Source organism: Hakea prostrata, chromosome 2 (genome assembly GCF_041222555.1).
Source record: "Hakea prostrata isolate BN-2017 chromosome 2, UWA_Hpros_2, whole genome shotgun sequence".
In the NCBI taxonomy this organism is placed as follows: Eukaryota; Viridiplantae; Streptophyta; class Magnoliopsida; order Proteales; family Proteaceae; genus Hakea; species Hakea prostrata.
This window is the reverse complement of record NC_142601.1, coordinates 3526836-3540010: the sequence shown is the minus strand read 5'-3', so window position 1 is coordinate 3540010 and position 13175 is coordinate 3526836. Positions and strand designations below refer to the sequence as shown.

The 13175-nt window shown below is 38.6% G+C and overlaps 1 protein-coding gene across 1 annotated transcript; it reads left to right on the top strand.

Annotated features, from left to right (window-relative positions):
- Positions 1-5399: 5399 nt before the first annotated feature.
- On the top strand, positions 5400-7659 carry LOC149023311 (exopolygalacturonase-like; the record flags this gene model as incomplete). The annotated part of the gene is made up of 4 exons (XM_089142730.1): positions 5400-6002; positions 6081-6370; positions 6817-7042; positions 7435-7659. Coding segments are annotated over 4 exons (1344 nt in total), but the record flags the coding sequence as incomplete, so codon positions are not given.
- Positions 7660-13175: the final 5516 nt, after the last annotated feature.

The following is a 13175-nucleotide window of genomic DNA, read 5'->3' as shown; positions in this document are numbered from 1 at the left end:
ATTAACTGCTTTCTTCTTGGAAATCTTGTTGGCAGCTTCATTCTTTCCCATGACTGTGATGTGAATCAATTGAATAGGAACCAGAATCCTCTGAAACTCTGAGAGTCGGACAGAACATGTGAAAGAATGAAGAACAATGACAAAGGACACTTAACTTGCCTAATTAGCTTTTATGGTCTTCCCTATTTATATGTAAGTTTTCAATGGAAGTTGCATCAGATTTTTCTAGGAACCTTCTCCCAGTATTCTATAGTTTTCCTTATCATCTATGATTCTACATCATCAATAAATGATTTTAATTTTGAACCGAAGAAATGAAGGATGTTAATTAATGAAAACATAAAATTAAACAAAAAAACAAAATTAACATTTTAAATGAACTATGCCATGGTGATATGTTTTTTTTCCCCCTTTTCCTTTTCTTGAAAAACCAATATGACTAATATATATAATTAATTTGACATGTATAGATGTAATAATGTTAAAGACATGTCCAGTCATACACACACATTCTACCTTTTATGGATAGAATGTGATTCAGTGGCAGTTGTGGCGTCAATTCAGCAAAGGAAGATTCCATGGTTTTTCTTGCAGCGTAGGAGAAGTGTTTCTTGCCAGTCGTCCTCGGAAAATTTCGCATTGTTATAGGGTAAACAATTAGACCTGATTTCTTGGCAAATTGGGTGGCAAGACAGGGTTATTTAGATGTTAATATACACTGGACAACATTGATTAGGAGCGGACTTGATTTAGAGGCTTATGGTTGTTCTCGTTTCAGGTTTTGATTTGCTATCTTTGATTATGTGAGTTGGAACCGGTGCGGTTGGGTGTATTTGGGGGCATCTAATGTTTTTAGGGATGGTTTTTGATTGTATGTTTGTAATTTTTTTTTTTTTGTTTTTTAATACAAATGATCCTATAAACAAAAAAAGAATAATTCATTATTTCCATCCATAATTCTTTGTCACCAACGAAGGATTTTATTTTTTTTACCAAAAAGAATGAAAGATATTTATTAATAAGAGCATAAACAAATATGAGTCATGAGAGGAATTCTAATGTATAATGATTTGATGTGCAAAGATCTAATGATGTCAAAGGAATGTTAGTCAGAGAGTTGGGGAGGTGGGTGCATGGGAACGTAAGTTTTCTTTCTTATTCTCTTCAACCTTATCTGGTGATTGTTGTTTAATAAATCATTACAAAAAAAGAATTTGAAAGCTTTATAGAATCAAAATTAAAGTTGTATCATATGTTTAAATTGTATCTAAAAAATTACATTAAGTCAAAATGATGCATAAACTAACCTAGACATAACCATTTTTTGGTATAAGATCGAGTTGCTTATTGATTAACCCAGATAAAACTCCTATAAGAAGAACATTTTTTTGGGGGCCAAACTATGCATTTTGGACACCTATGTTTTATGTTCGGACATCGAACAACACTAAAGCTAGAAAAACAAATTTTCTATCAGTTGCATTATAATTTTAACCAATTAGTATATAAAAAAAGTTAAAATACGAAAACAACACTACTCAAAAGCATGGTCTACATCAATACCTATACAATTTTTTTCCCGCTAAAAGGGTCATATTAAGCAAAGAAGAAAAGAAAAAAAAAATACAGCAATTAGTAACTTAAGAGGAACCAACCTCTCTCATCCGCAACAACCGTTGCCCCCAATACACCCTTCCTCACTTGTTCCTCGGACACTTGAAACAACGAACCCAAAAAACGAACCGGACACAGAGGCACCAAACAAGCTAAGAATGAAGGACCAAGGAAGAATTCGAAGTCCCGCCAGCAAGCAAGTTAGCCAAAATATCCCGAGATTCACGAAGCAAGCGAAACCTTCCAGCTATAGTCACAAAACCCGAACCCCACATAAAGGATATACCAAGGTTTCGCGAATAAAACACCACAGAACGCTCATCCAAAGCTAGGATTTCAGTTCCGCCCAAAGCAATCTATGAATGAAAGATTCCAAAACCCAAAGGGTTTAACATCAAAAAACACGAAATTGAAAACCACAACAACAACCATTCCGAAAAGCCCCACCCCACCTCCGGATTGCCCAAAGAAGACCCATCCAAAAGCCGCCCAGCAACAGGACCTCAAAAATTATGGGAGGAACAGACCAAGAAATAAAATTTAAGGCCCAATCTTCGCATCCGAAAAAGGTAGAGAACTTCCATCCATTTTAAACCAAATGTACAAACGAGAAAATTAAACCACCACCTCACAGCGAAAAAAATCAAACCAAATGATTGCGGACCATCCAAAGGAAGTATAATAGCAAACAACACCAAAAAGCGACGAAAGAAGACAGAAGCGGTTAGGCGAAGACTATCCAAGAACGGATGGGGATTGCGAGACGGCGAAGGTGAGGGGCACCAACAGGGAACATAGTGCACGCTCCTGTCCAAACCCAAACCCGGCAGAACGAGTGGTAGGGAAGGGAGCGGAATCTCCGTTCCATACAAGGATGCTCCTCTATTGCCAAGTTCATACAACGATAGGGCTCTCTCTCTCCTCTCTCTCTCTCTCTCTCTCTCTCTCTCTCTCTCTCTCTCTCTCTCTCCTCTCTCTCTCTCCTCAATTTCTGCCATCTTACAGGAGAAACAAGGTTGAATGCCATGTAGGAACGGGCTTCTCAATTGACCTTTATGAAAGCTAGAGCAAAGAAAAGAGCCCATATATGCTTGACTCTCAAACTAAAAGAGACCCTTGTTGGAGTGCCATAAATGTGTTTTGTTAGAATCCGACCGAGCCGAAAAATAACTCGACAAAAGGCTCCGAACACTCTCAGCACACAGGTGTTGGCCACCAAACAGGGGGGCATCCACACGCATCCACGGGAACGTCGACAAACAAGATTGGTCGGGCATCTCAAGTGACGGAAGGCATTCTCCATTCTCTTGCCATTTACGGGAAGAAAGGGATGTTATCGGTGAAGCGGAAGTTGGAGCAAGGAAATGCTCCAGAGTTGGGTAGGGTCCCAAACAAATTCCCATTACCCACCGAGGGAGCTGACTCATGGTACCACCCGCAGAGGGGATTGGGTGCTGTGTATCATATTGGCAATGATATTAAACACAATGAGTTGTGACCAGGGGAGCACGGCACCGCACCACCGAGGGGGATGGCACCAACGAGGGAGGGGATTCCACCCAAACTGAATAGAGCGCACCACGCCACCCAACCAGGCAAGTAACCATCCATCGAAAACAACAAAACTCCACACCCAAAACACAAGTACAAGCAATCATACAATATCATGCAAAATCCAAGAAACACATCTATTTGATCCAATACAAGCATGAGAATCACCAAAACCAAAGATGCCCAAAACCAACCAAGGGGCCGGAGGACCCCGGCAACGCCTCCCCGGGGTCCAAAACTGTCCAGAGGGTGACCGGAGATCGCCATGGACCCAACGATCGCCTATTCAAGAATTGGAAGGGAAACCGGGGGAGGTGTGGTAGGCAAGAGGGGACCGCGGGCACCGACGAACCGCAGCCGAGTCGATGGAGCGACGGACCGAGTGACGCCGGTCGACGACCCAAAAGGTGCCGGGAGGCCGCGACAGGGATACAACACCCGACGGGCACAACGAGGGAACATACACTCAAGGAGACAGACCCAGAGTATGGAGATCATAGAGCCTCACCCAATGTCCCCATACAAGGAGAGATCGGACCACCGGGATGGAGTGCATGCTGGACCCAAGAGCCGCCATAGTGAGCTCATCAGATTCTACAGCTACATGACTATCGAGGATGAGGTCATTGGAGGAGACACGGCACCACCGCAGGGTGCGAGGTACCCATTCACCAACAAGAGTCCCACCAAAAGGGGGCCAAGCCAGGGAGAGGAGAGGACCCCAGGGGGGGGGATGAGTCCATCCAACATTGAGCAACACCACAGGCAGCAACGGGAGTGCGACACGCTCCGAGATCAACAGCTCCGCACTCCTAGACACTCGGAGTGAGCCGCAACCGTGCCCAAGGGAGGGCATCAAGACGAGATCTCCGATGCAAGCCACACAGGGATGAGGGTACGCCAAGACCCGCAACCAGGACCGATGGCTACGAGAGAACCACAGCGAACCGGGCGGACCACCGCACCCACAAGGCGGGGGAAGTGACACAGATGAGCACGGGAGAGACGGAAGGAAACGGGGAGGAGGCCCCAAAGGGACCGGAGGGGAACCCGGGCGGAGGTCCACAAGACCGACCACACGACGACCCCCAGCGGGGCCCAAGGGAAGAGGAGCAAAACCGAACCAGAGGCGCCGAACACTCGCCAACAAGAATGGCCGACGGAAGAGGGACAACAGGACCGCACACCACGGGAGCACGCCCAAACGCCAAGCCCCACCACCCCGAGCCAGCGCAGCACCCGAGGCTGATCCCGAGGCTCACCGCAGGAAGACGTTAGTACAAACGGGCCAGCACACACGAACGGGAAAGGCAAACAGCACCACCACAAGCAAAAAGCGCCAACAAGGATGAAGGTGGGAGAAAGGAACCGCACGGGAGGCACCAGGAAAGGCAGGGGGGGAGAAGACAAGCAACCGACGCTCCGAGATTCCGAGAATCACTTAGATGATACGTCTAGTTTAGTGCTAGATATTGAGGATTCTTCTAGTTTGGTTGGGGATTTTTTATTATACATCTAGGTCTTCAAATACTTGCTATTTTCTTACTAAGGGACAAGAAGCTATTCTATGTCTAAGTCTTGGTGGAATGTTTCTCCTTTTTTCATGAGCGATACTTGGTTGTTGTTGTTCAGGTCTCCTAGCTTTGAATCCTTTATATGATCAAGTTTTTAGCTTTTGACACAAAAAAAAAAAGGGTATAAAAGGGTTAAGTGATGAGTTGCAACAATGGTAAATAAAAACTGACCACATCAAACTTATTGGTATATTACCATGTGGAGTCCGTAAATTTACCAATGGTGGATAAAAATCAACCATACAAAACTTCATATTACTTTTCCTTATTTTCTTTTACCTTTATTCTTCCTAATGAAAGTGCAGCACATTCCTATTTGTAGGTGGATTTCCTACCACAATTTAATATTAACAAAAATAGTAAGTTGAATGGATCTCTCTCTCCCTCTCTCATGCAAAATTCTTCGATACAAATTTCTACCAAAAAATTCGTGGCTAAAATAGTTTTGCCCAACTTAGGTTGAAAATTCAGGGTATAAATATCAGATCCCCCAAAATGCATCACAACTTGAATCAGGTCTACCAGAAATCTATTGAGTGGGATCGGTTGAGCCTCTTGCCCAACGAGGTCTAAGGTTCTACTTGATCCCATCTCATTTGGTGACTTGTTGTTTCAATTTCTTTAAGCTCAAATAATTGAATTTTATTGGAGAATTGATAATGGGCTCACGCCCGACATCTTATGTTAATCTGTATATTAGGTTTCCTTCTATGGGAGGCTGAAGCTAGAATTTTTGAGTTTCGGCTTCTAAAATCAACTGATGGAAATAATACCTCAGATGCTGAAACTCCCGCTCCGTCAACAACTCCATCAACAGCGCCATCACCAACAGGAAATGCTTCAACACCAGCATTAGCACCAACATCTGGAAATGATGCACAAGGTACAGTGTTTGATGTCACCAAGTATGGAGGAAGTGGTGATGGAAAAACAGATAACAATAAGGCCTTTGTTGATGCGTGGGCTGCTGCATGTAAATCTATAGAGCCAGCTACCCTTGTGGTCCCGAAAGGAGACTATTCTCTTACTTCAATAACATTTGGTGGTCCTTGCGGAAACAAGAAATCTCCTCGTGTTGAGATAAACGGAAAATTAATAGCTCCATCAACCATGGAATCTAGTGAAGCATGGATCACCTTTAAAGGCCTGAGCGAGTTGAATATCACTGGGGTTGGAACCGGATCCTTGGACGGTCAAGGAGAAGCCACTTGGCCCAAAAGTTGTGTTCATACTTCGAATGCAGATTGCAAGATGGCCCCAACAGTGAGTAGTTCTTTTGTACATGAAAATCAATGGAAAATAATATTTATTTCCCTTTCTTAACTTTCACTTTGGTTGCAGAGCTTGCACCTTACTTCAATCACTGGTGGATCATTAAGCGACATAACTCTGATTAACAGTAAGGCTTTTCACGTAGTTATTGGCCAAAGCAGTGACTTTACAGTCCATGATGTTAAAATCCAAGCCCCTAAAACAAGCCGAAATACTGATGGTGTGCACATTGGCGACTCATCCGGCATCACTGTTACTAATAGTGAAATTGGAACGGGTGACGATTGCGTGTCCATTGGAGCGGGTACTTCCAACATTGTTGTCTCCAATGTCATTTGTGGACCAGGTCATGGCATCAGGTAATTACTGTTAATCATGCTTAAATACTTCAATAAATCTCCCAAGTAATTAGTATAGAAAACTGATCTAATATAATTCGGGGGTGCTAAGAAAACTCAACCAGCCCAAGCCCCCTTAACCATGTTACTACTATTGGGCCACATGGGCTAGATGAAGAAAAGCCCCCTCTATATAGATGAGCAACGAGCCGCTTCTTCGTTTGGGCAAAGTCCAGGAAGCGGTGGAGCCGTCCGTGCCCCCTCCTCTTTGTTTCTTTGGGGGGAGTAGAGCAGGAAAAAAAGAATGATCAGGTTGCCCATATGCTCGGCCCTAGGATGGGTCGGCTAGGTTTAGGTTAAGACTATGATGGTTAGGCTCAGGTTTATGACAAGCTTGACTCATGTAAAGGGGGAAGATGAACCATGCTTTAATTGAACTTAAGCAAATTGTGGTCATTGTTTTGTAGCTTGGGAAGCCTTGGAAAGAATCCAAATGAAAAGGAAGTGAAGGGTTTGAGGGTGCAGAACTGCAGCTTAACTGAGACTGATAATGGTGTTCGGATCAAAACATGGCCAGCATCACCAGAGAACACCGTTTCTGACGTTATATTTGAGGATATTGTCATGACAAATGTACAAAATCCCATCATCGTCACCCAACAATATTGTGATAAGAATAAATGCGACACCAAGGTAAGTTCAATAAGCTCATTAAAGATAGTGTCACATCCATAAAATAATACTGAGATGACTGCAGTCTTCCTAACAATCTCTCGATAGACAATTCCACTTCATAAAACTATTCTTTTTTTCATTGAATTAATACAAATACACTTCCAATGCAATAAGAATACCAAGTTTAGTTGTGGGTGAGCTCTCTTTGCTAGGTTGGAATGGATGTAGTTGTATAACCATCCCCTTTTGTGGTTAATAGAAGGGAGGGAGGTAGGTCGATTGGGTCACAGAAGAAAATCTTGACTCCTTGAGTTTTTTTTTTTTTTTTCCTTGAGGACTAGTAATTATTGATTTTATAAGAAGTCTCTTAACATTACTAATGCTGTATATTGTCCTTACCCAATGCACAGCCTTCCCGTGTGAAGCTCACAGACATTCATTTCAAGAACATCAGGGGTACATCTGCCACCAAGGATGCAGTTTTCATCTCATGTAGTCAAGATGTACCATGCGAAAAGGTAGAGCTTGTTGATATCAACTTGAAATCTACATTGGCTAGTGGTGCAACCACTTCAAATTGCACAAATGCAAAAGGGGTTGCTTCTGGTGTTCAAATGCCAGCTTCGTGCTTTTGAGCCCATTCAATTGCAATTCTCACACACAAACAAGTCTGGTTATTTGTGCCTTGTTCTTAAATTGAGATTACTCTGGTTGGAGGCTTTGGTTTGTTAGTTTGACCAGCCCAACAAAGTAGGAATTTCAAAAGGCAAAATGCAACGAAAACCTTTTTCTTTGTGTGGACATTGCTACTTGTATTACTTCTCTCTGACTTGATTCGGAGTTCAATAAAATGAGCTTCTTTTTTCTTTTCAAGTACTCCAGTTTTGATGATTGGTTATCACCAATTGCATTTTTCTTTTCCTTAAACTTCCTCTAGTAGCCAGAAGGAAGGGACTAAAGGAAAGGGAAGGGACAATATAACGAAGTCATCGTGATTATTTCAAAATTTGATTAATAAATATCACTTCACTTGTCACCTAATTCCTTTTGAGTTTAAGGAATAAGAAAAGACAACATATGTAACATGTCATTCCTTTTGAATACATACGGTATGAAATTTAAATAATTTGTTACAATTATATGGTAATTCTATTTGTTGCCCACCAAAATCTTGAAAGATATTTAAAATTAAAAACATAGTTGATATTTCAATTTTAATAACTCTACCACAATTGGGTTACTTCTCAATCCCTTTGTCATTTTGATTACCTAATTACTTTGAGGTGCCTCGACAATCCTTTCGTGATAATAATACACAATTGAACACTCAAAGCTTTACCAAGACAAACTAAACACTAGATAACCATGTGAAATAGAGGTTCAAAGAAGCCGAAACCAAATATCCTCCAACTTAAAATAGAAAATATATTAATAAATCCTATCAACTGCAAAAGGGATCTGTCATATCCCAATATTTAGTTAATTTTACCATTATTTTGTAGTGTACAAAAGTTTTTTTATTATGTAGATAAGCTACATAATTGTTTCTTTTTTTAAAAGAAAAATCATTTGGGTCAAACCAGAAAGCCAAAAGCAAAAAAGAATATTAATCACCTCATGTGACTGGTCTCAAAGGTATAAGGAGTCAAATTTATAATCTCACACTTCCTAAGACAATAGTCTCATCTTTTACAAAAATGAATGTTAAGCAACGTCTTAAAATGAATATTTTGATCAAGAGGCTTCCTTGAAGTCAAAACTTGTACAAGCAATGGATCATCTGGGCTCTTTTCTTCGGCAGAAAGCAAAGGTCAGGTGGTTGAGGGAGGGAGATAGGAATTCAAAATTTTTCCCTCTATCTACTAAACTTAGAAGGAATAAAATTGTATTAAATCTTTGCAAAGAATGGATGACACTTGGACATCAAGTTCGGTTGAACTGCAGGATTATGTGGTGACTTACTTTGAAAACTATCATAAAACTAGTTCCTACTTGGGTCACCCAGAGTTGTTGTCTGTGATTCCAAAAGTGCTGATGGATGATGATTGTTTATTACTTGAAGGTTTACCCTCTAATGAGGAGATCAAAGGAGTGGTATGGGACCTAGATCCTAACATTTCTCTAGGACCAGATGGCTTTCCGGGAAGTTTTTTTTGCAAATGTTGGGATACTGTTTCTGCCGATTTTGGGGCTGCAGTTTAATCCTTCTTTCTAAAAGGAAAACTTCCAAAAGGGGTAAATAATTGTTTCCTCACTTTAGTTCCCAAGGTGGAGAATGCAACTACACTGGACAAATCTTGGCCTCTATGTATAGGGAATTTTTTTTTGCAAAGCATGTCAAAGATAATGCACTACAACAAAAACCCCTTATAGCTACAGATAATTAACTACACTTTTTTTAACCGAAGCTACTAGTCTCTTCTAACTACAGTGTTTCCATGTGTAGTAATATTAAATAATTATTGTTGCAACATGGAGCACCTGCACTAACAAATATATTTATAGATGTGCTTGTAAAATTATAACTAAAAAGTGTAGTAATATGAACAACCTTTTACTACAGTATTCAAAACCGCATTAATATATTACCTTTAATTGCAAAAATATAACTACAGTTATCTACTATAGTAATTTAAAATATTTTTAACTACGATATTCAAAACCATAGTAATAAAAAGACACTGGAACTACGGAAACAAAACTAAAACTAAAGAATGTAGTAATATATGAAACTTATTACTATGGAATTAAAAGTGTAACAATGTCAACTTTTTTGGCTACTAAAATACAACTACAATTATGTATTGTAGTAATTTAAAATATTTTTAACTACGATATTCAAAACCATAGTAATAAAAAGACACCGAACTACGAAACAAAACACAACTAAAAGTGTAGTAATATATGGAACTTATTACTACGAATTAAAAGTGTAACAATGTCAACTTTTTTGGCTACTAAAATATAACTGCAATTTGGAATTGTAGTAATACAATTTATATAATAGCTGTCTTATTTAAAAATGTAGTAACAATTTCTTTTTAATTGCGAAAACATGCGGTTAAAAATCGTAGTAAACATATTCCCTCTAACTTTAGAAATATTATTAAAGTTATGTATTGTTGTAATTTAAGATATTTTAGATTATAATATTTAAACCACAACAATTAAATAAAAAAATAATAATAACTATAGAAACAACACTAAAATTAGGAATTCTAGTAATATGAGAAACATATTGGTGTGGTAATTAAAAATGTAGCAACATTGAGTTTTTTAACTTTATACTAAAATAAAACTGCACGCTCGAGGAATAGAATGGCGCAATGAGACAAGTAAACAATAGTTCGGGAAACATAGGTTTGATGTGGACAGAGCAGCAAGATCAGTCTGAGGTGCTTTCTTTTGATCCCTTTTTGCATTGTTTTTTCGGTAAATTGATCTCTCTCTACATGTATTAAAAAGAAACAATGTGTTCTAGATTTTTTTTCTAATTATTCTTGCTACCAAGAAAGGTTGGAAATGGGGGAGGTCGTGATTGTGACTTCCAAAGGTGAGAGAGTGAGACGAAGAAGAGAAAGAGAACAACCCCCTTCCCCCTCCCTCGTCTCACAATTTGCACACTCGCGTCTCAGCCCTCTCTCTCTCTCTTTGTCTCTGTCCGTGTCTCTACTTAAATCCTATCTTCATGCTTGTTCCAAAAGGGGGTTTAATCCGAGGTTTGGGTAAAACCCACAAAAGGAATAGGTTTTTTTAATATGTATAAATATAATATTGTTTTCCTGTCTTTACTTTGCCTTTATTATATTCTTTTCGAGAGAACATGGAGATGTATGTATAATATATTCTTAATCCCATTGAATCTCGACAAAATTCACTACATTGCTCACTTTCCAAGACCATTTATTTGCATTTACACACTTTCTTAAATACGGTGATATTTAAGGTAAAATGGTCACTTTTTGTTTTGCTTTTTGTTTGTGTTTCATTTCATGGAGTTTCAACCATACATATCCTCAATGTTTTCTATTTCTAATCATTGGTATATGTGTCCGATTGCACCCACTTTTCATTTTCATTTATTTCATTTGTCATGGTAAGTAGTACCGTGCTTGTTTTTGTATGTGTTTGATTGCACCACATACTGCAGTCGAAGAGTTTTGCACGAATTCACCATGAAAAGGTAATATTTGAAAACGCTAACTATAGAACTCTTACATTTTATATATTTATAAATGTTATAGTATCAAATATTTAACTATGATATTTATAATGTTAAAACAGTTGAAAGAAACTGGAGTACAACTAGACCGGTCGGTTTGTAATCACTCATGAACATGCGAGATGGACGTCCAATTGATGAGATTGCACAAAAAACAATTGTATGTTTTCCTTTATTTTTTATTTATTTTTTAATCAAAATACCAGTCAGCTACTTTTTTGTTTCCAAATAAAATTAAGCATAATAAATATGTATGATATGTATATTTTATATGTTAATTGCAGGAAAAAATCAAGGAAAAGAAAGCGAGAAATTGATGCCTCTCAAGGTAATGGTGAGAGTAATAATTGGGACACCGACATCTTTTCTCAGGTGTTAAAGAAAGATAAACGTAGACGCATTCAAGGGCTAGGATTGGGAGCTAGGCTTGCCTCTAAGGAAAACAGAAGAGAAGATGATCCTGAGTTGCTTTCCTGAAAAATAAAGTTAATATGTTAGAAACTCAAGTCACCAAGATTTTCTCGATTGTTAAGCAATCAAATCCAGATTGTCAGATAGAAGATTTTTCAACTGAGGAATAGGTAATGTTACTAAAATTTTATCAATCTCTAAAGCTTATTCTATTCCTAAGTTTTATGATTCTTCTTGTTATTAATTTTGCAAATACTATATCTCTGTGATAGGAGCTTAATCAATTTAATAGTCATGAAGGAAATCACTTTTCTAGGAGCAATGATGCATCTTGTTCTCATGAAGGTAATGTGATACTCTAAGCTATGGGCTTTATGAAATTTGTTATAATATTGTTAATTGTTATTTATTTATTTAATTTTATATTGATTGCAGGATAATTTATTAAGAAGTTGATTCAAGCACTGCAGAGTTCCACATAACATAAAGCACAGAGGCTTGGATCGACTAGTTGATTCTAGTGTTTTTTTTTTTTCAAGTACACTTGGAACTTTAGCACAGACCCGTTATCTAAAATTAAGTTTTAATTTGCAATTATTCTAGTTTGAGTCAATTGGATGACAAATAACTTTCTTTTTATTTTTAATTGATGTGTATGGATTTGGATAATACGAATTCAGTAAATATATATTTTGTTTCTATATATTTGTTGCAACGATGTATATTCAATAGATGACCCGTGAATACATTTGTAGAATAAAATAGTAGCCACATCTTCATTGTGGATGAAATACCTACAAATAAATTTCCACACCTAAAGCATTATAGCAGAAACATTCCTAGTTAATATATCGTAGCTATAGATTAGCCATGGAAATATCAGTCGCTACAATGTGTATACCAAAAAGTGAGATGCAAAAACATCCGCAGCTAAAAGATATATAGCCATGGAAACATCTGGCGCTACAATATGTGTAGTTAGAAGTTAGCGCAGAATATCCCGATTATAGTTTTCGTAGCTATAGGGTAGCCGCGGTAACATATGTAGTTATACTTTCCAGAGATAGAGGATTTATAACCATGGAATTATCTGTTGTTACAATATGTGTAGCTAGAAGTTAGATGCGAAAATATCCACGGTTATATTTTTTCGTAGCTATAGGGTAGTCGCGGAAACATCCGCAGTTATTTTTTCCGCAGCTAGATGATATATAACCACAAAAATATCCATCGCTTCAATATGTGTAGCTAGAAGTTGGATGTGGAAACATCTGTAACTAACAATCCGTAGCTATATATATAGCTACAGAAATACCTGGAACTAAAAAACCATAGCTATGGACAACCTTGTACATGCAGAGTTTATGTGTAGCCACCGCGTTGCGACGGAGCCTGTTGCGACAGATAATAAACCGCATGTAATCCGTAGCTATAAGCTATTACTACGGATTTCGGTACATTTTACTACGGAAAATTCCGCGGTTATATGCCCTTTTTGTTGTAGTGATGGCTTCTCGG